The 23,829-nt window shown below is 39.9% G+C and overlaps 1 protein-coding gene across 1 annotated transcript; it reads right to left on the bottom strand.

Moving 5' to 3' along the window:
• Positions 1–595: 595 nt before the first annotated feature.
• LOC310933794 (heparan-alpha-glucosaminide N-acetyltransferase) lies at positions 596–23,682 on the bottom strand (the record flags this gene model as incomplete). The annotated part of the gene is made up of 17 exons (XM_083897364.1): positions 596–777; positions 1,444–1,556; positions 2,607–2,677; positions 6,200–6,277; positions 7,640–7,726; positions 7,814–7,937; positions 8,452–8,573; positions 9,615–9,727; positions 13,011–13,171; positions 13,253–13,283; positions 14,152–14,228; positions 16,974–17,047; positions 19,009–19,075; positions 19,178–19,247; positions 21,619–21,737; positions 22,571–22,692; positions 23,602–23,682. 17 exons carry the CDS (start codon positions 23,680–23,682, stop codon positions 596–598), a joined length of 1,692 nt encoding a protein of 563 aa, XP_083753490.1.
• Positions 23,683–23,829: the final 147 nt, after the last annotated feature.

Genomic DNA, 23,829 nt, shown 5'->3' with positions numbered 1-23,829 from the left:
AGAGTGACAGGGAGACTTGTTTTACTGAGCCTGACTGATGATTCATCGTCATAACTTTCCACTGAGCTACAGTTTGAGGCTGATTTTAAAAAGTGTTAAAATGGACAGGCCTTGATGGTTCAGGTCTTTTTTTTTTTTTGAGTGTATGAGGTACTTAGAATCAGTGTGTTGCCTGTCTGGAGAGGGAGGTTTTCAGATGTTTACCCTGCTGTGAGGCATTCCTTTTCTTAGGCACCATATTTTCTTAACACATAAGTGCAACAGTGTATTATGATGCAGTTTAACTCATTGGCTGCCAATGACGTCTAGAGACGTCAATTCAAATACAACCGTTCACTACCAATGACGTCTGACGGAAGAAGAGAATCTACTCTTTCTTTTGGTAGTTTCCATAGTCATAACACACTGTTTTGTGGGTCTTGGAAAATCAGTCAAAATGCTGAAAATGGCTGGCAGCCAATGAGTTAAGTTGTAATTTCAAAAGTATTTCAAATATAGCAAACCATTAGAATAATATTTGATTTTTTTTTAACCAGGTTACAACAAATTTTATTTGCTATTGTATTCTGGTTCTCCAGTCTCTCTAAACAGGCATTTATATTTTAAGGAAGAACTTCTTCCTGTACAAGAAGAAGGCAACGAGCAGCCACAGCGAGGTTCCCCACAGACTCTGGAAGAGCCACTCCCAGTGACTCTGCTGGAAGTGCATCTCCCAGCTGAACGGGAAGTAGAAACCGAGGAGCGAGTGGCCGACATAGACAAAAATGGAGTTCATCCCTGAGGTGGAGAGAAGAGATAAGTGTGTTTTAGCCTTAGTCAAATCATTCAACTGTTTAAATAACAGCAAAACAGAAGATATCGGTGGAACAGGGAGAACGTCCGGAAGCTTTGAAGAATCGCACATTGGTGGACATGGGTAAAAAACAAAGTATGACCACTAGAAAGCATCAGGCTGTAACCTTGCAATATACTGTGTGTATATATATATTCATATATATATAAGCACTAAATTAACAGATTATATAACTGAAGATGCACAGCTTGATGAGCTGATTAGCCCCAGTCGTTACACTCCAGGGGGCTATTTCCTGTGTTCACTGTGAACACGTGATACAAAGTCATTTTTGACATTAGTTTGCCGCAATAAACTGGAATGAACAATTTCACAAATTTCAATATGTCCAAAAAAGGGAACATCATTTTCATTTGATCCTGCATTAACCAAAATGTTTCCATTTTGTGAAATTGGAAACACAGGACCAGCATCCTCCGACCATCTGGTTCTGGTCAGATGGTGAGCAGTGATCAGGTGAAAGAGAAAACAGCTGTCTGTGTACGGAAATCTCCTTGATGAGAGTGAGGTTAAAGGCCAGAAAGCCCAAACAATGAGCAGTAAAGACTGTTAATACACTTTGAGCCATGTGACTTGTGATTTAACATTACCTGGGTATATAAATGGCTGTCCACCCCACCAGCCCTTGATGTCAATGACGACGAACATGGCTCCCAGCAGCAGGAAGGAGAAACAGCCCATACATGTCACATAGGACAACGACCTGGAGAAACAACATCAGTATTTTAACATTTGGGGCATCACTAAAATGTTAGTAGCGTGGTGTCAACAAGCGTGTAAAGACACAGAGTCTATCAATACTCAGATAAATAACACCCAGGGATTTCGAGGCAATCGGGCAAAAATGTGGGACAGTTTGTTGGATTTGTCTCCAGCATCAAACGTGGATCCTTGGCACGTGCCACATGGATTGGTGCCAGCCAGCCATGTCCCTGTCTGTTCCTAAGTGCAAGAATGTTTGATGTAATATCATCTAATGTAAAATGGCGGCCTCCCTGAGCTTTCACTGGACTTTTTTTTTTCTTCTTCTAATTTTTTATCTCAGCTGAAGTGGGGCCAAAAAGGACTCTTGGCTGAGAGTTAATTACTTCTAGACATCCAGGCAGGGACTCATACTCTCGAGCTCAATAACCTGTGCATGATGAACTGCCCATAAAAGCCAGTCAGGTAATGGCGGGGGATGAGCGCTGTGGTACCAGGGGCCCTGTGGAGCATCACGAAGAATTTGCTTACACATCACAGATGAAGTGGTATTCTTTCTGCACACAAACATTAAAATGATTCACATCATATTAAAGGGACCGTGGGAGTGGAACCACTGCACAGGTCATTAAGTCATCTGTGTCTGTGGTGGTTATTGTGCTGTATTTCATACAAAACATTTACCAAGACACCCCACCCAAAAAAAGGGGGGATATGATAGTTTGGGAGCAGTTAGAGAGCTGTATGATTAAATAGATGCTTTTCCCAGAGCCATCAGCCTAGCCTGTAGTGATGTGTAGTGAGTGCTTCTGGGGAAGAGAGGATAAAGCATCCTTAAGTCTGTCGGCCGTAAGGAAGAGTGATCATGTTGGGAGGATGTATAACCACTCCACCTCACACTCCCAACAGCCCCGGCGCTTATTTACAGTCGGAGCTGTTGTAAGAGGTAAGTAAACGTGTGTTTTAGCAGCCTTGATTTGTGCCTGTTGGAAACCCATTCTTTCTTTTGTGAGGAAAAGTGGCTGGATTTAGAGGGTCAGGAAGCACTTACCAAAGGTTTTTATTGACAGGTATAAATCCTCCGTCTCGCGTGCACTTAGAAAGGATGGCTGCAGAGATTCCCTAAGGGTGGAAATGAAACAGATTTCAAATCGATGGAGGGCGATAAAGTGAGCCGTATTGGGCAGCTAAAACGTGAAGCAACAGAATCGCGCAAGGGAGGCGGATTAACCGATCATCTGAGAGTCAGAGAAACAGAGTTGATCAGCCTCTACAGACGTAAGCACAATCATAGACATAATGCATTCCCTATTCCCTTAGCCTAACCCTAGCCATAGATTTAAGCCTCACCCTAAAACTAAGTTTTAGGGTGCCTAAAACTAAGCCTCAGAATTCCTGAAGCAAGAGTCTCAAACTCAAGTGACCTGGGGGCCACATGAGCTTCAGTTTTGGTCCAACAGTTGGTCCAAGTCCATCAATGGGTGATATTAGCTTATCACGATATTCCATCATGATGTAGGAATAGACTTTTTTTTTTTTTTTTCAAAATAAAGGTGCTTGTTTTGATGCATAGCAATAATTCACAAACACATTTATGATGCAAAAATGAATGACCAATATCGCAAACAAACATTTAAGTGGCGGGCCACATGAAATGGATTGAAGGGCCACATGTGGCCCACGGCCACGAGTTGGAGACCTCTTAAAATATTCTCACACCAGACTTGCCAATTTTATCATCTACACTAGAATTTGATACTCCTAGATGTATCTCCAGTACATAGTTAGACTTGACTCCACAGCCTTCTTAATCACAATATAAAGGATGTAATGAACTTCATATCAATAAACACTTTTATTGTCTCGTCTATTTACATATGATTTACAGTAGATACTTATAGCAGAAGCATTTGTGCTCAAGAGAGAAACCCAGTGCACTGGATTAGAATCCAATCCTTGTTAGGTAGATATCCATCATGTGTATAGATGACAGAATCGATGGTGTGGAAATAGCCTAGCTGGGCTGGATTAAGCCTCGGGGCCATCCAGGCAGTGGGATGTGGGATCGCGCTGGTATGTGGGGCAATCGCTCAATTTCAATCTCTCACTTCTGGAGCCTGGTCGTTGGACTTTAATTAGCAGGCATTGTTGTTTATTAGGAGGAAGATACGTGGTCTGCCCTGAATATCAGTGCACCATAGAAATACAGTCAACTCTAGTGCAGAACCTGGGTTTATCGTTAACTGTAGTAGCGCTTTTTGTGAACCCACTGTGGGTTAATATCAATCGTGTGCTTGTGTGCTTCCTCCTCCACTGAGGAGATCTGCTAATGTAAAGAGCACATGTCTGAAACAAGAGGCAGTTCAGCTCTGCTTGCTGCCTCCTGTCTGAGCCCAAATCATGTTAGAAAAGTCCAAATTAAGAACAGGTTAAATCACTGGAGCTAGTTTTGCTTTGTTGGTCTACAATTAGATTCACCCACTGGGAGTAAGGAAGAAACCAATTCAAGACTACCTGCTGTACACGTGTCTGTAGCTGCTCGCAAATTTTATTAAAACGGAATGCACCTTTTTAATGTCAAACCAATTTAATTTATTTTCAGTCTGTTTACTAAGATTTTAAGCGTTGATCTTTGGCTAAACATGGTTTGATCTGTCGTCTCCAACACTGTACTCTCGGGCAGCATCTGCATCTGCTAAAGCATTCGCTGGAGAACCATAACATACAGTGGAAATACATAAAAGTCTGCTGGTTATTTATTTGGTCATGTGTTACTTTATCACTCGTTGCCTTTAGGAGAAACCAAATGGATCTAATTTATTTCACCTCCCTGCGGCTGCTCACTGCACAATAATAGTCAATGAGATTCAACACCGGGAGATAAAATGGGGGAGATTTTTCAAGGATTGAGGTTAATGACATAAATTCTCACAACTTTCTCTTCATTTTTATTGGCATCGTTCCCTCCTTCTGATTATAAGTGTTTTCCCACTTTGCCTTTTACTCCACTGAGGTTGCTTCTCCTTTTTTTTTTTTTTTTGCTTGGTTTGATTTAAGGATGGTGGTGTTTCACATCATCGGTCCAGACTGAAACATCTCAACCAAATCACATTAATATTCACCACAGGATGATATTTAACAAGTTCTCCTGCACCTCTATCTTTCTTGGTCGCTTATATAATGTCAGGTTTTATGTTTTCTTGAGCCTTCTCATGTATTTTGTGTTTTAATTTATGTCTTGCATTTTGGAGGGTGGTTCTTTTATTTTTGATCCTGCAGATTTCTTTGTTTTTCCCCTATTATGTTTTCCTCTAATTAATCGGATTGTTGTTTTTATGTACTGTATAATTATTGACATTTATTCTTATTTGTCTAAACTTTAAATGAATAATATAAAAACAATAAAGCTTAAAATGATGATAACCTCTATACAACAGTTGGCATTTTCATTGTGAATGTGTTTACACGCTGATCTTAATATTTAGCTGAGACACACTGAGGCTTCAAGGGATTCTTTTAAAAAAATATAATTGTAGAAAGAATGATTTGGGCAAAGATACATTATTACTGTGTGACTGTAAATTGAATTTAGATATTATAGTATGTGAGTAACATGTAAAAATTTGAATAAACCTGACAACCCTGTACAAATAATCTTAACATCTAAACTAAAACATTACTATAAGTATAGTACGTATATAACTTAAAACTAATGGGATATCCGTTTTTGTGCAGTTTTCTCCTCAGGCCGAGTCAATTTGCCTTTTCCTTTCATGCTGAACTGTTTGATATCCAAGGCCAAATGATGCAGCCAGCTCCTGCAGCTCCATCATCGCTCCAGATCACAGGACTGAACACTAGTTCAGGATGTCTGCCTCTGCTGCACTCACCACATTTTACAAACAAACTACATCCATGCAGTTTGATCCGTAACAAAAAAAAAAACAGTGGTCGGGCACAGTTCAGCAAAATCTGTCTTTTCTTTTTCAGATACATCTCAATCTTGTGAGAGCACACCATCAGCCTTCTGTCACAGGTTTACAGATGCAAAACGGGCCGTCTCGTCTGACACTATAGTACTCCCTGTGGGAGAGATTCCCCTTCTGAATGAATACAGGAGCCAGCTTGCTACACTTTGTGCTTTGAGACCACCCAGAATGAGCACAAATCCAAAACAAATATAAGTGGAAATCTTATGCAATATATATTATTTATTACATGCTAATGATACTGACTGCAGATGTGTGTAAGTAGTGTGCACAACTCTCCTGATGTAAAACCACACGTGATACCGACAGGCAATAAGAGACAGTGTAATCCTCCCGAGGCGCTGGATACCCATGTCTGTCCGGAAACACAGCTACACACACACATGGATGTTGTTTAATTGTACTGAGATCACACATACGTGCTCTCCTAAGTCCTGCTAATGAATGGCTTTGGCAGCTATGACTAATACCTGAGCTGGAAAACACATTGCAGAGTTTACCTGCGAGGCGAAGTGAAAACAGCAAGACCATCTAAGTGCTCAGCTGTGTGTGAGTCATAGAAGCGGGACCATGGTGTTTTGTTGTCCTGGCTGCACATTTACACACTCGTGTTCTTTATCAGCTGTGTTTAAAACGTTCGTATTCTGAAACCTACCAGGAGGACAGCCCACACGAGGAAGCGACTGAGGATATGGACATTTCTTCCCTTATAGGAAATGATAATTTTCCCGGCCTGTGGAGAAGGAGACGGAGATAAGCAGACAGACCAGAACTTGTTTAATGAGAAATACCTTATAAACATATATTGTGTGCATGTATTTGCTCTTCAGTAACAAAATAGGCCTGGGATGTGGGTGTCAATATTGTGTCCCTGGTGTGGTGATCACATTTCTCCTATCCAGTCGGACCAGATGTTGGTTTTAAGTCATCCGCACCCTCTGATTAATTTGGTGATGATGAATGCATTTCAGCTGAGGACATTAGCACGGGTGAACACAGAGGAGGGCAGCAGGCACCTGGTGTGTTGTCTAAGACACGTTGACTGAAGGGCTCAGCGCTAACCGCCCACTGGGAATTGAGCAATGTGGCTGCTTTTGCCTGGCAACTTCCCACAACACAAATGGTTATAAGTGACATTGTCCCCTTCGCAGACTCGGGTCTAACAACCAGAAGCACACGCACCCATTTTCTGACATCATTGTGTCCATAAAGGAGGGCAGCTGTGCACTTACAATTAGGTGGGAAAGAGTCTTTCACATAACCTTCATTTAAGTAGAGAGTTTTACAGCCGATGAGCGGTGTTTATGAATCTACTAAAAGGATGATATGGGTAAAGAACATCACTATTCCTTTTGGTTAATAATCGCTGTTTTTTTGTTTTATTTACTTCATGGCTTTTCTGCCAATCAAGTGCCACAATTGTAAGAACTAAAAGGGTAAATTGGTCTGTTTTTATATAGAGATTTTTTAGTCTTCATGACCACTCAAAGCTGCTTTACAATACAGTTTTCCCATTCACCCATTCACTCACACTTTCATACAGCGTATCTATGAGCAGCGCTTTATCTATCACTCATCTTCCGAGCCCATTCACACGCTGCGGGCAGGGGCAACATGGAGTTAAATGTCTTGCCCAAGGACACATCTGGAGTCAGGAATCAACCCCACAACCTTCAAGATGAAAGATGACTCGCTCTACCACTGAGCTACCGTCAATGGTCAATTCATCTAAATCATGTATTTCCAGAAGCCCTGCTGGCCACAGATGTCGTGGGAACTTACTCATATCTGAACTCTACGTCCCTATGAAGACAGTGATGTCTGTGTTTTATTGTGTAATAGTTTGTATATTAAAGGCATATACTGTATAAAATATCTACAAATACATTCAAACCAAGGCACTAGGAGAGTTTGTGTGAAAACTATTCACAATAATCTTACTTATACACCTGAATTTTAAGAATATAGTGCCTGACTATAAAACAAAAAATTGGAACCAACCACGAAACAAAGAAAACTATGAACCCTTCTAAAAAACTCAGGATATCAAAATACTAATTTGATTTGTAGAAGGGAAATACGTAATCTTTCCTACCTGCATCCCCAGGAATCCCATGACAATGGAATTGATTGTACCCAGAACGCCCTCTGGGTCAAAGGGCTGCGTTGTCTGATACATTTCCTGCAAAAAGAAAAAAATTCAATGGTTCAATTTGTAACGCTTGATAAAATAATGACTAGTCTCTGTAAAAGAAGAAAAATAACATACTTTGCATGTGGGGTATCTATACATGTTATCACCAAACATGACTCTATCAATGTATCCTGCTGCGCCTCCAGTGCAGTTGGGGTAAAGACCATTATCACCAATTCCACCAGCTCCCAAATATCCTCTGACAACAGAGCAGAACTGTGATTAGTCATAAAAAAGTAACATAATAAAGTGACAAAATTTGAACCTCTAAAGCTGGATTAAAAAAATAAAAGAAGAAAAAAAGAAAATCATATCTGATGATAAATATCAACACAAAAGCTGTGGGGGGAAATGCAACAATTTGAAGTCACACTGTGCCATGCAGAGTCACAGAAGTGGGGAAAACAGTAAAAGCTGCAGTGAGCAGAAGACACGGAGCGAGGAAGATGGATCCTCTGCCTCCGCTCCTCTTATTGCACATGACAGTCTGAGATTGGCTAATTATGCCCTCTGAAGCCTCCACCACAGGCCCATAAATCACAGCGGCTCGTAACAGCAGCATCGCAATGTGCAGACTAACACCTCTGCTGCAGCAGCGCCAACTGCACCCACTGTACATTACATTACATCAAAATTGAGAGGTGAATGAAAAGTAAATATTTTACATAGAGTAAGTATCAGTGAGTATAAGTGAAATATGTGCTTGGACGTACGTGGGGCAGTTAGGTACAGGCATGAGGAAGGTGAGGCACAGCCACAGAGTCTCCAGCAGGATGATAATCAGCCACTGGGGCCAATACACGACCAAATCCTGGACTTGACTCCACCAGTGAGTCTGCTAAACAGAAATGACAAAATATATATACAGCAAATCACTTCAAAAAGCTCTTCTGTAGGGATGGCAATGTCAGTCTGTCTGCCAGTCTGTTATTGGACAGATAATGAATCATGTTACCCAGAGGATGAATCCTAAGACTTGGATGTCCTTTTAATAAACCTTCACTGATCTATTTCTCAAATTGAATGTGATGGACTACCACAAGATTTTCTACAGTCAATGATGCTACTGATCATATCGATCCTTATTCCCAAACCTCTGAATCTAACAGACCATTCTAACGGACCATTTTTAAATTCTCTAAATGATTTACAGCCCACTAAATCTTTAAATTTAGTGGGCTTTAAATTCATTATTTCATTAACAGTCAGAAAAAAACATGTGAACCTTGACTCAGGCATGAGTTTAAGTTAATTTTACTTAAACAGTAGAGTTTCCCTTTAAAAAAAAGAAAGTACATTTTAATTTGCTTAATTTGTGAAGCTGTTTATTACAAATAGTGAACTCAATTAATTTGTCAAGGTTAAAACACAAAGCTCTTTATTTATTATCTATGAAACCATCCACATGAATGCACATATTTGCAGAGCAACTTGTTTTATAAATTAAATCTCAATATTTTACAATTATTGAAGCTCAATGGCTTAAAACTCAAAATTAAAATCTTCCTATTTGTTTGTTTTTACGACCTTCATGGTGCATTAAGAGACCTTGGCCCACATTTTTGGAATTACTGCTCTTACAAATCATCAGGCAGTGTTAAAGCTTCCACTTGTCCTGTTACTTGGTTTATGGCGAAATACTTTAGCTGCACATTCTGTTGGTTATAAATTCACACGTTAACGTGCACAGATAAAAAAGATAAACATTAGACCTGCCACAGCATGTTAACTTTGAGAGTGTGATGAAACCCGTTTGCTGGTGCTTCTGTGTCAAAGTACAGACCAGATCGAATGTATAGTATATAGTATTCTTAAGTGTTTTTGTTCTTTTCCCCTTGTGTGTAATGATGAAATTGAACATGACAGAGCTGCTCACTGATGTCGGTGGGATTTCTCTCTGTCTCCACAAAGTCTGCAGGAGAGACAGAACAAAGTAGGTGAAGGCCAGACGCTGCAGCACTCCAGGGATCCGCAGCCAGGACCAGGACACTGCAACAAAGTCAAAAACACACAGCACGGATAAACACGCAACCAATAGCACCGTGCACTTTAAAGGCTTAATGTGTAACATTTAGGATGGGGTTCATTTGTAGAAACTGAAAAACTGTTTGAAATCATGTGGGTTTTTTTTTTACTTGTTTTCCACAGACCACCATCTTGCGTCACCATGTTTTTACCGCAACCTGAATGGAAACACTAGCCAGGGCATGTAATTCATGTTTTGAAGCATCCATCAATCTACTACCACTTTATCCTCCACATGAGAGTCACGGGGGTTGCTGGTGCCAATCCATGGCAGGGACATAGAGACAAACAATCATTCATTTACATTTAAGCATTTGGCAGACGCTTTTATCCAAAGCGACTGACAAAAGAGGAATAAGCAACCTAGAAGCAGTCCTGGAAAGAACTCCACTAGATAGGAAGATCTCACCCTCACACCTACGGTCAATTTAGAGTGTCCAATTTTCCCAAATCTGCATATTTTCACCTTTTGTTACCGTCTGCTGTCTCACCATTAGATGTCACTCATTCTTACACACTGGATCATTGGTAATGATATATAATACATAGTTCAAATGTTTTGGATCACTTAGAAATGTCCTTATTTTTGAGGGAAAAGCACTTTTTTTTCAATGAATATAACATTAAATGAATCAGAAATACACTCTATACATTGTTAATGTGGTAAACGACTATTCTATTCTATTTTAATGGAATATGTACACAGGTGTATAGAGGCCCATTTCCAGTGTTTTAATGGTACATTGTGTTTGCTAATCGTGTTAGAAGGCTAATGGATGATTAGAAAACCCTTGAAAACCCTTGTGCAATTATGTTAGCACAGCTGTAAACAGTTTTGCTGGTTCTTTGACAAAAGCAAAATTATTATTTTGAATAAAAATCATTATTTCTAATCTTGTCAATTTCTTCACTATATTCTGTATTCATTTTGCAACTCGTTGTGTGAGTTTAAATGGAAAACACATAACAATTATATAGATGACCCCAAACTTTTGTACGGTAGTGTAAAAAACAACTTAAAAATCGCACAAGACATCACTCGTTACTCACAGATGTAATTTCTGCTGAATAGAGCAAATTATAAATCAGGAATTCCATCACATTGAACACAAACGTGTCTTTTCGACCATGCTACTTCCACGTCCTGTGAGAGGATGATGGACAGACAAGTGTCAGTGTTCGGAATTAGATCATGTCAAGAAGGTGGGAAGCTGGTCAAAGATTCCCACTTATCTCTTTGTCTTGACAAACTGGGTTGGATACGGCTTGGCCCCCAAGCTGAGAGATTGATTTTTATCTACACATTAGTTAATTGAAAACCTCTTTGCCACACAATGTGGCGTAATAACAATGCAGTCCCAATCATTGATCTGCTCAAATCAAATAAAAGGCGGAAATCTCTCTTTTCACAGGAAAGAGGAAGCTCTTACTGATGACACATTTGTTAAATATGCAGGATATAAGATAATTTACTACCTGTCTCGCCACAAAGCTGTCACTTAAAGAAAACCTATTGTGAAAGATATAGTTGTAAACCAGAATGCAGGAAACTGCAACACCTTGTGTTTCACTCTTGGTATGTGTGAAAATTAGACCTTTTAAGGCTCAATATCATTTACAATTACAAGCATCTCACTTACACTGATTACGGTGATTCTCCTGGAAGTGAGCAAAGCCATCTGACTGATCTTTTCTTAAGTATACAGCAGTCACACGGTCTGAGATAAAATCTTGAAGAACCTTTTTCTCCAGATAGAATTTCAATTTAACTAATTAAAGCTGTTATTTTATCAATATTTAAACCGGCATAGAAGTTAGGATGGCTAAAACTGGAGTTTCAAGGCCCGTCACACTGCTTTAACGAGTACCTAGACGTGGGATTTATTTGAAATGACTCATAGCTGATGTTAAAGGTTAACACCTTCTTCTGTCTCATCTGACACTGAAATGGTTTAACATTGAGCTGATATCTGTCTCCATTCTCTTATTAGATCAAACCTTGCAACAGAACTGGCAAGGACGTCCTTGGAGACAGAGGACGAAGCTGCAGTTTATGGTAAAAGTCACCATGTTGCTATGAGCAGATCCAGCAGGAGCTTCCACAGCAGCTGCATGGGCCTGAAGTGTGTAACTCTATCTGTTTATAATTGTCCATTACCACAGCCGTTGTTTTTGCTCAATCTGCCTCGGTTAAATTTCCCCTGGTGCTGGATTTTTAGACTACACATACAATAACAATATTTTTGTTAACCAAGTTACACAGACATCCACCCATGAAAGTCCATTAGCACTGGGAATGACTAATGTGTGAGGGGCACTCTGTGCATCCCCAGGTGAACAATGAAATAGGGATTTTTCAGCCTGCTTCCCTTCTTTAAACCCCAACAGAGACCTGCAGAAATCCTTTGTAGGATTAATAGAATCAATATAATCTGTACATACAGCCAGATGACACCCAGAAAATTGTTTTATATCATTACTATTGCAACAGCAAATTATCAGTAGGGTTAAACTAACCCGCATGACAGTCTAACTCCTGCTTCATAATGACAGAAAGAGCCTTGTTTTTCATAATAAATGTATCTGCTGATAATTTTTCAAATAATTCATTATTCATTTATATAATAATATAACAAGAAGTCAGAGAAAATGCCAATCACATTTCCCTAGCACTCAACCTAATGTCAATGCCTCTCTCATTTTAATTTAAATTTATTTTACACCTCTTTTTAACTTCTCTCTCTCTCACAACTTCTACCTCTGTCACATGACACGGTTTCTTCTTCGTTGCTGGAGCTGGAACCTCCTAGTGCAACATTCTTATGGGCTCCTTTAGAAACATGGCACGTCGCAATGGCGGAGGACTTCGCCCGTGACTTTATTAATATAAATGGCTTGTTCTAAGGCTAAGAAAATCATACCATAATTATTATACGGTGATTATACACTGGTGTAATTAGTATGGATAGTGAATTGGATTTTTTCTAATATAGTTCAATATAATATGAAAATGGATACCAAAATGCCACCTTACAGAGGTTGAAATGTTGTTTCAAAATCCAAAATGTTGTTACAAAATCCAGCAAATGGTGTTTCAGACGTACAGCTGTAGGATTGATGATAATGATTTTAACTACCGCACACATCATAAGTAGACCTATTATTAGACATGCCAGGGTCAGAACAAACATACACACCCATATACATGTGTGTGTTCCATTAATAACGACAGTATATGTGCACCTACATGGTCCATCTCTCGGAGAGTAGTTGAGGAAGCAGAAGCCGAGCAGCAGCAGGACGATTGTTCTCCAGGTGATTTTGCGCAACACCTGGAGGCGACTCACACCTTTCCTCTGCATGGACCTGAACGCTAAGACCACTGAAGTCCCGATGATAAACACAAACCTGGAAGAAAAAAAAACAACAATAAACAGCTGTAACATATAACTATGCAGATTTATATAAATAGCTGACGACACAACCTACCATGGCATGACAAGGTCTGCTACAGTTAAACCTGTAAAAAAAAACACAAAAACAGTAACATCAATAGATGCAGATATTTGAATTTCACATATTTATAATTTGACAACCAAAAGGGACAACAAGAGAAAAAACAAAATAATGTCCTTGAGGCACTGCTCCTGATATTAACCTTTACTTATAAAAGGTGTGATTAATAAATACCTTCACTCCAGTGACAGTAGTGTCCCTGCAGCAAAGACAATTCATCAATCAAACCACCCAGGGAATCAATACACCCTTGTGGATGTGGCTCGGTAGCATTATAAAATGTAATGCATTTCATAAATGTTTTTTTTTTTTTTACTTTTATCCATCCAGGTAAAAGAAAAGGGACACAGCAACTGTCTCCTTCAATCACACAGATGCCTTGCTCAAGGGCACCTAAAGACTGGTAATTGCAGTGGGGGAGCATTACACTTTTACTACACCCTCCCACATTCTCCCAGCTGTCAGTTAAACACTCATCCCTCCTCCTCCTCCTCCTCCTCTTCTTCTTCCTCCTCCTCTTATGTCCCCCTCCCTGGTTGTTAATAACAATAGACATGTATAGATTGGGGCTTTGGTTTGGCTCGTATGACGAATGACATCCTGTATGTTTGCTTTGAGATGGCATTTATCATAATTAGTGACAACAGGTCAGAAAATGCTGCAGACATGACGAGGGGGGAAAACGGCAGCCATTGAGTAATGTCCTGCATTCTTTTAATATCAGGCTTAAAAGAGCCTGCTGTGAACACTTGGACCTTTCATTCACTAAATCTACCTGAATGACAGATGTAGCCAACATCCATGTACAATACACTTGTGCATTCTCTCTGTTTTATGTTTGTTTTTGTCTTTAATGAATGGTTTTACTTCACCGTTCCATGGTGCATGTTGGAAGAACCAGTAGCCTCCTCCACCATAGTTCACAAACACCATCACTGTGAGGGAAAACCTGCAAAGACAGAACACTGAGTGAGCTGGACACGAGTCAATAAATCAATTTAAAAAACACATGATAAAATGTGAACTGCATGTTAATGTAAATATTTGGGACACTCGTCCAACAATCCAGAGATGCTTTCATTCTGAATCAATTTCAACTTCTGAATCAAAGTTAAAGAGGCCCATTCCAAATGCAAGGTAATGCAATCTAAGCATTATGAATCACTCAGGAAAATGAACACTTGTCCTCTGGATCTCCTCAAGCAGGAGTGCTGACTCAAGACTTTGTGGCTAATATATGATACACTTTATGCCTTAGCACTGGCCAGAGCTGCTGAAACACAGCACACGTGATGGAGTGCTTCACTGAATCAAACGCTGGAGAGAGAGAGAGAAAAAAAGGTGTTTGCGTAGCATGTAAGAAAATGGCTGCGTGCCATTACACAACACAAACTTGCAGCAGAATGTAAATGGAAGCGTGGTCAAAGCAACCGTTTTTGCTCTGAGGCAGAATCCATTCAAAATATTTCAGGTAATTATTTTTGATTTATGTGTTGTTTAATCAAAACTAAATAAAAAAGGGAAACTCACAAGAGGGTCTTTAAGAGGCAAAATGAGATTAGAGCAACCTCCAAGAATGAGACTCTGTGATAAGGAGCTCTGTATCTCCCTCTGCCTCCTCTTGTTTTTCTGCTTAGATTAAATTAAGAGGTGAACCGAAGCCATTACTGCTCTTTTAGCCCAACCTGCTGATACAAGATTTTAATCGGCCACTATTATCTCAAAAGGGGCTATTAAAGTAGACTAAACCCTGGCGCATGTGTCCATGGGCTCTCTCTCTCACACACACACACGGACAAACACACACAGGCTATCGTTTAATTTTTGACGAACAAATCCATTAGTTGCCATAGTAACAAAGACAAAGGTTAAATCACTAGCCAGATGAGACCCTGTGAAAATCTCTGCATATTGTGGATTATTGGCAATCTTTCTGATTAAAACACCACTGGGTGTCTGAATTTGAATAATCACACCGCTATAGGCAGATTACATTACAAAGGCCTTTACATGTGTTTCATACGGCTAATCATGATTTATACAAGTGCTTCAATAATATGAGTACTGAGATTACTTTGTTTTAACAACAGATAATGTCCAGGCTGAAAAAAGCACAGGAGTGTTTCTCAGGTTTAAGTTGTAAATATCCCTCTAAAGCTCTGTATTGAATATTTGTCACTTCAATAACAGATGTAATTCATGTCTGGAGGTCGCCGTGTATTATTTAAAGCTAACAGGTTGAAGACAAATGTGTTGCAGCAGTGGCAACTGAGTACAACTCAGACTTCTTCAATTTGAACCCCTGCACGTGCATTACCAATTACAGCAATAACGCAGTACATTTCCCTGTCGCAATATCAGTGCACAGTATTGAGTTCCTTACTGCGATGGCCATATCAAGTACACAGACACCCAATCTAGTCATAATAAATAACTACTTGTGAGAAAATGCCAAGGTTCTTTTTTTGTGTGGCCAAACATCTGAGCAGATCTGAAACCAAATAGGAGGAAAACTTGGAGCACAGTCAAAAACAAAACTAATGAACCAGCCACCTGGAGGTGAATGCACCCAGCAATCCATTGTTTTGATGTAATAGTTGTTCCCTCTGTTGTATGGGACTGCTAACTACTGACGGTGCGATTTTCAACAGCAAGGAAACCAGCAACAGGCTTTTAGCAGAGCGGCACAAGATTAAAATCCAAATCCTTTTAGAAAAATTAACGTGCGACTGCACCCCACAGTGGTCTGTATATCATGTCAGTGGAGCCTGAGCAATGATCAAAAAAAACCTCTCAGCTCACAAGAAAAGCCTTTTGCCTTCAGAAATGTCTCAGCATTTATGGCAGATGAGTGATGTGTCTGTTCTCTGTGGAAAGTTGTTACTTATCAGAGATATGGATCATAAGTCACTGAGCTGGGGAGGCACACGCAGCGTTAATCCTGAGCCCCGAGTCACAGTGTGATTAAGTGTGTTGTCAGGTATGAGAATTTCTCGTATTACCACTCGGGACATCAATATGCAACAAGTAACTGTATTCCTAGTGACATTTCAGCTAATAAGATTAAACAGTGTTACAAAACCATGTGGAATTAAAAGGGAAATCAAATTAAAATGTATCTTTTCCTTGAATCGTTGCATAACCTTCTAAACTTTTAATTCAGCATATATGCACGGCAGTTTTCAGAAGTCTTTTCATGCAAAAGAAAGCCACGGATTGAGAAGATGCCAATCATCTGCGAGATGCTGCCTCTGTGCTGCTGGATTTCCTCTCGTTCTGCATTTTGGCAAGAGATCTATGACTGTGTGGATGTGTGCTGATATGTTGACGGTATTATTACATCAATTATTTGGCGAGGGGGAGGTCAAAGCCACACCAGCATCCTGTTTCCAGTGAGGCGTGCTTTGTGTCTACCCCCAGGCCACAATTAAGGCTCGTACGGAGACCAGATTCAATCACATGCATCACTCCTGTCCAACAGAAACACACTGTTCCAAACTCGAGACGCACTGATATCAGAAATCATGCCCAAAGCTATACTGCTTGATAACACAGGCTTGGGGGGGAGCATGTGGCCAGACTGTGACCCCGGTAATTATTCTTTATGCTGAGCCTGTAGATCCTCATTTTCCTCAGACTGCTCCAAACAGAATAAGCATAATGTGAATGAGTTGCGTATTGTTGTTGTACCTACCCTCTAAAAGTGTCCAGTGAGCGCAGACGTGTCGGTTTAACTTTGGTGGTTTCTTCATCAGCATGAGCCTCGTCCTGTATGGACAACAATGACAGTGTCTTTTAAGTCAAACCCAGTATGGATTATATGAAAGTATATGACTTTATTAACTCTCATACTGTATAGTCAACTCTGGTTTCAACTTATTCTGCATGGGCACAGATAAGATGTGTTGCATATGTGTTCAACTTAACAAACTAAAGGCCCAGTGTTGTAAGAATTGGTAACATTTAATGGTAACAAATGGACCGCTCCACTATGCTTGATTATGCTTCAAAACATGTAAGACATTGTTGCTGTAGAAACATTAAACTTCTGATCAAGCTGATATTGAAAAAGTATTAGCACAACTTTGCCATTGATAACCTTCTAGGAAAATGCTATGCTGTGTTTACCGACAACCTGCTGGACAATTAGCATGGAGGGCAGCCACTTAAAGCCCCCCTCATATAGTATAATAATATTTCAAATATTATATTTCACAAAAGGAAAGCTAAAGTATATATATATATATGTATATATATATATATATATATATATATATATATATATATATATATATATATATAAAAAACCAATGAAAAACATTAAGAACATGCAAAGTGCCAGGGAAGACGTACAGAGCAGGGCATTCATTCAAAGTATAAACTACCATGAGAAAAATATTTAGTTCCAATCGAAGAGCAGGCATCTGTGTATGCATATAGCATAGCATAATGGTAAAATAACAAGTCATGTCACAAAAACAACTAGATCTCCCCCCAAAAAACAAACTACCTTTATTTAAATGTAGAGTGTTTACCCTTAATAAGAAATATACGTTTTTCCATGGCTTAAAGCCACTTTTACACATATGCAGCAAGTCATTGAATTAAAACATTAAACACATCCAATGTTTAGTACATTTTTAAATATATAAACATTTGTCTTAGCACCAGTGATTGACAATGTCTTACGCTCAAAGATATGTTACAATAACTGTGCTGAGATGTGAAAATATTGACTAAAATGTCACATTGGTCATAACCCCTCAAAGTCGTATTCATCCTCTCTGTATCCCGGGTCATTTTTTGTGCACGGCGGCAGTGTCTCTGAGTCTCTGAAGGCAGCACAGAGATGACTCTGGCCTGTTGCCCTCTCAGTTGGATTAGCCTGACTCACTGGCCTCTGTGCAGCAGCTTAAAGAGCCAGAGCAGGAAGACACTCGCTCTAATATGTTATGATGGATCGGCTTGCCATCCAGACAGCATATGGAAGACTGAGACATCTTGCTTGGGAGAATAAGAGGAGCCATTCATGCTCACTGAAAATACACAGCAGGTCTTTCCATCAAGCGAGCTGATTGGACGAAGCACAACGCTCTGCTCTATCACTTGTATGCAAGTCTGCAGCACAACTGGCTCTGCAAACATTTGTATCAATCATTCCATTAGTGTCTCCCAAACGGCCTGATGACTGGAGTCTCTGAGCAATTTTGGTATGCAGGCTGCGGAGTTGGCCAACAAGAATAATTCAGTGTAACTGTTGGATCAAGGCAATGTTACTCTCTGACTACAAGAAAGCATTAAGTCAACCAATTTCTGCTGGAAGAAGTAAAAATGGTGCCGTTGTTTTTGCATTGTGTGTCTCTGAATGCTCTCAGGATGGTTTATTGGCAGAAATGTAATATACAACCCATTAGTATGTCTGTATGTTTGTATGATTGTATAATAGCCTTAGACTAAGCCTTTTATATGTACTTTAGGTACAGTAAGGGTCTTGCTTTACAGAAGTCGCCATCCTGCAACACCATGTTTCTACAACTGCACAAATGAACAAAATTGTGAGTTTTATGTTGCATATAAAAATTTGCACAGCTGATACTGATGAGACGAACACTCAAGCACTCATTTCATTTGTTTATGATTGATCCAAGTCTAAGCAATCAAATTATGCATCTGTGTCATCTCATAATGTGTAGAAAGATATTTATCAGCGGCAGCAGTATTTTACTTACATTATCCACTGAGTGCTGAGGACTTTGGCAGCAAATGGTCTTAATAAAGTTTGATGTACAACGCCTCCTGTAAAAAAAACAACAAGTCTGGTCTGTCTGGGTCTGATGGAAGAGTGATCAGTGCAGAATGGTATTTTCATTGTGGATGATGTGAAAAAAACCTGGGTACCTGTAGATGTACAGTGCCACATTGAACAGCAGTGTGATTATGGCCAGTAAGAGAGCTGAGACCAGGATAGCTGACAGAACAAGGAAAGAAAAAAAACGTGTATGTTTACCAATGGAAGTTGTGTAATAAAACTGCAGCACCATACGTCACAGTCTCTCTGACTGGACGTCAATGTTCATCATGTTTATCAGAATATAATCTGACTGGGAATAAAAAAGGCCTGATAAACTAGTCTAAACAGTCCACTTCATTCACCTCCACACTCCCTGTGGGAATCAAACCGTGTCAAAGGGGATCCCTCAAGTGACATACAAGAGCTTAATGGAAAACTCTTGGTCGATCCATCACAGAACAATCACCCTGGGTAATCTAACCCAGCAGGCATCTGGAAAGGAAAGTGTAAGACTACACTAGGTCTAAATGAAGAACACTACAAGAGGCAACAAATTCATTGGATGCCTTTGGTTTATGAAATTAAAATCATTAAAATAAGCACTGGGGTAAAATGAATAGCTGATAATAATAGCAAAATATGTACGACTGCATAATGTGGATGGAACTATGATTAGAGAATACATATTCACCATTAACTAGGTGCTTACTAACATATATAAGTAGCATACTAGCCCTTTATTGGTAATTATTAAGCATGTATTAACACCTTATTCTACATAACCTTATTGTACCTCTATTACGACTTGAATTAAGATTTTTCCTTCATAAGGTGTTGATAGGTGCTTAATATTTACTAATAAAGGGCTAGTATGCTACTTATATGCATGTTAGTAAGCACCTAGTTAATGTGAATATGTGTTCCCTAATCTAAAGTGTTGCTGGAAATATTAAATAGGAGACTATTTAGTAATATATGCTAAATATCACTTATTTTCACCTTCTGTCTCTCAAACAAAAATGGAGGTTATTACTCATCGACAGCTCCAGTAGCAGTGAAATATCAGCAAGACATTAGACAGCTGTGACGCTGATTATAAAGCTATAACACAGGAAATATTGGTGCCGTCATCTTGCGTCAAAGCATGGGAGACAAAGAGACAGTATGTGCGCGCCGTGTTTGTCTTCAGTGGAAAAACAAACAAAAAGACGGCATACTAACCCGGGCAGTATCCACACTATGACATCCACTCTGAACTAAGAGTGCTCACTTAATCACCTCGGAAAAGTCATGGCATCTCTGGTGTCCGCTCATAAAAACACCATAAACAACATTAGATCTCTGCAGCAGCCATGCTCACTCTACATGTTACAGTCAGAATAATTTAATGAAGGTAATGAAAGCGCTAAATTAAGTTCAGATTGTCAAAACTTTTGCTTAAGTCGATTAGTCAAAGTCTTAGCACAGGGTTATTAAACTAAAATGACCACTGAGCATTGAGTTTGGTCAGGAGGGGCAGGTCAAGTGAAAAAAGGTCATGTTTTTTGGTAAAAGCAGCTGTTCAGTTAGGGTGGGCGATATGAAAATTATATCACCATATTCTGATATTGCAATAACAATATTTTTGATATTTCACAGAAAACAAAACTGTTGATATGGAACAATATATAACGTTTTTATGATGTGAAATGAATTAAGTGGTGGGCCACAGGAAATTGACTGGAGGGACACTTGTGTGAGTGTGAGACCTGTGCCTTAGCAGGTGACCTGTGGTTTGTGGTATGAAGCAGAATTCAGTACTAATACGATTAAAGGGTGGATCTGATAATACATCCTTGAAGAACACAGCGCATCACCCAGCAAATGACCTCATGAAGACCTGCGGCCAATCAATGAGAAACACTGAAGTAAACTTTGAAATTCCCTAGCAGAGCAACTCTAACCTGTCCCAGGCTGCTGACCAAACCATTACTTAAGCTGAGCAAGTCCTACGGGGAGTTTGTATAATCACCGGTCTGTGAAGCTAATGGAAGCTCATCGTGCTGTGAGGGGTGCAGTCACACTGACCATATATCTGCTTGGATAATGGCTACTTGGCCTTAAAAGTCTGATCTACAACATAATCTGCAATATTGTTAAGTAGAGTGTACATTATGGACGGAGACGCTTTCAAAATCCCATTACGCCCTAATCCTTCCACACTCCCTAATGTATTACCCACAATCCCCCACTCACGGAGCCAGGCCTTCAAAACAAACAGAGAAGCTTTTCTTTTTTATCCCTTTTCAAGAAACCATGTCTGATTTGATCAATACACATCATGTCCCAAGAGATGGATGAGAATTACTGCTCGGTAGACGTGGACAGGCTGAGTGATTCTGCTCTTTGCTGACTCAGTTTAGGTGGAGAGTGGATCAAAGGCTCGGCCTGGGAGTGAACACAGGTCCCATTTTACTGTCACTGTGTCTAAAATAAGGACGGTACACTCACTCTCAGTCGGAACTATTCAGCTTCATGACAGAAATTCATCATCTTGTTGCTCACTTACGCATGTGTGCATTGTTTGCTCTTCTAGCCACAGTATGAATGCATTTGGGTTCACTGGTGTATTCTGACATCTGGATGCACACAGAGTAATGACCTCCTTCTCCGTATGTCTGACTCCACCTGTATCCAAAACAGTGACAATTACATAACACAAGAGGCTGTGTTTATTTGATCTCCTCTGAGATTGTGTTTTTCCACAGAGGAATACATTTTTTTTCCACACACTGTAGAATAAGGCACCACCGTCACAGCTCTGGAGCACCCCCTAGTGTCCATGGACTCAAAGTGTATCCCTTTCTGCTTGGACCCCCAAAACACACATTACACACTCATATTGATCCACTGTTGGGATGACATACTAGCTATCACTTGGAGTGTTATTTCAAAGGGAGAAGGAAATCAATAGCAGCACAGTCTGGTTAGAGACCTCAGCATTGATCTAAGAAGGCCAAGAGCAGGGGCGCTGAGAAAAAGCAGAGAACGCACCACAAACCTGTCGTCCTGCAATTGAATCCCTGGCACCATGTTTTCGTGGGTGACCCCCAAATGGAAAGCTCTGCCCTGCTATCTTGTCAGTACTGATTGTTTATAAATATGGTAACAGTTTCCTCCAGTTAACATCCCCGCTGAGATTTCCCCAGGACGTGTGGCTTTGAAGCTTTAAAGAGCCCTTTTCATCAATACTGGAATGTCGGGTCTTATTAACCCCAAAAAGGCCCCGGATCAATACTTAGCGAAGTGGTTTAAGGGAGGGCATCACTCAGGTCCAGAAAGCAGGTCAGGACTACTCCCCCTGCCCTGTAAATAATCACACAGACTGCTGATGCACTCTTAGGCTGCCACCGCACTATATTATGTCTGCAGACAAGAGAAATACACTCCCACAGGCCGAGTCATTATGAGTAAACAGGAGAAACAAATCAGCACTTTTTTTTGCCATCTGTGGAATTTACCTGCAAAGACTTTCATTCCTCATCTGCGATTCCACTTGCACAGTCAGAGTGAATTTAGTGCTGATCACCACAGATGCACTATAGTTGTTGGGTTTCACTGTGACTAAATGTTGGTACAAACACTGAGAAGAAGAAAAAGAGAGAGAATTAAAACAGTTAAGGACCCTTAGGATGAAATAGTCAAAATATTTAATGGTTAAAGCAGGGTTTATCACTCCTGGTCCTGGTGAGCCACTGTCCTGCATGTTTTAGGTGTTTCCCTGCTCCAACACACCTGATTCAAACAAATGGGTCGTAATCAGGATTCAGCAGAGCTCACTGACCAGCTGACTATTTGTATCAGGTGTGTTTGACTAAGGAAACTAAAACATGCATGACAGTGGCTCTCCAGGACCAGGAGTGAGAAACACTGGGTTAAATGATTCAAGAATGTTCAAGGGAATGTTAAAACTAATAAATATCTGTAAAAAGTAACTAAGTAATATTTGATGAGTGCAAACAGACAATGTCTAAGGCAGCATTAAAGAGTGTTGACTTAAATGTGTCTCCTCAATGCTCTAAAACACATGTATCAAATTCAAGGCCAGGGGGCCAGATGTGGCCCGCCACGTCATTGTATAACTAAATTTCCCACAATGCATGCCGATTGTGTTACCCGCAAAGTGGCGGCACCGCCACTAGATCACAGTGTATCATGGTATATGCATCATGTGACGAGTGAAATTGAAGTAATAAATACAGAAAGTTATTTAGCAATATGATACAGAGTAGTTACCTTCATTTTATATTATATTTGGTTACATTTATTCTCTATGACAGTTTTATCTGGAGCCTTTGAGAGTAACCATTCTGCTGATGTGGCCCTCAGTGAAAATGAGTTTGACACCCCTGCTCTAAAATCTCTTCTGCCAAATTTGAAAAACAAACAATAGGACATACAGTAATGTTGAGGGTTATCATCCTTAAACTTATTTGCTGTCCTTACATCTTACATCAACCACATTACACATTATTATGCAGGATTTCTTTACCTTGTAGCAGTAATCTGATGTGTAGAAAACCTGCACTTCTTCCATCAGCTCGTTATGAAACGCCAACAAAGCCTGGTCCATTTTCAGACTGGAACCTGGAACAGTTCAATGACTTACAGCTTTTTGGACATCACACAGAGCAGAATTAAATCACAGTCACCATCAAGATCATAACATTGACATAATCTATAATATTGATGAAATACGTTCACACATGTCTATGTGTTA

Source organism: Microchirus variegatus, assembly GCF_963457635.1.
Source record: "Microchirus variegatus genome assembly, chromosome: 11".
NCBI lineage: Eukaryota > Metazoa > Chordata > Actinopteri > Pleuronectiformes > Soleidae > Microchirus > Microchirus variegatus.
Note: the sequence above shows the minus strand (reverse complement) of the source record. Positions and strands in the feature narration are given on the sequence as shown.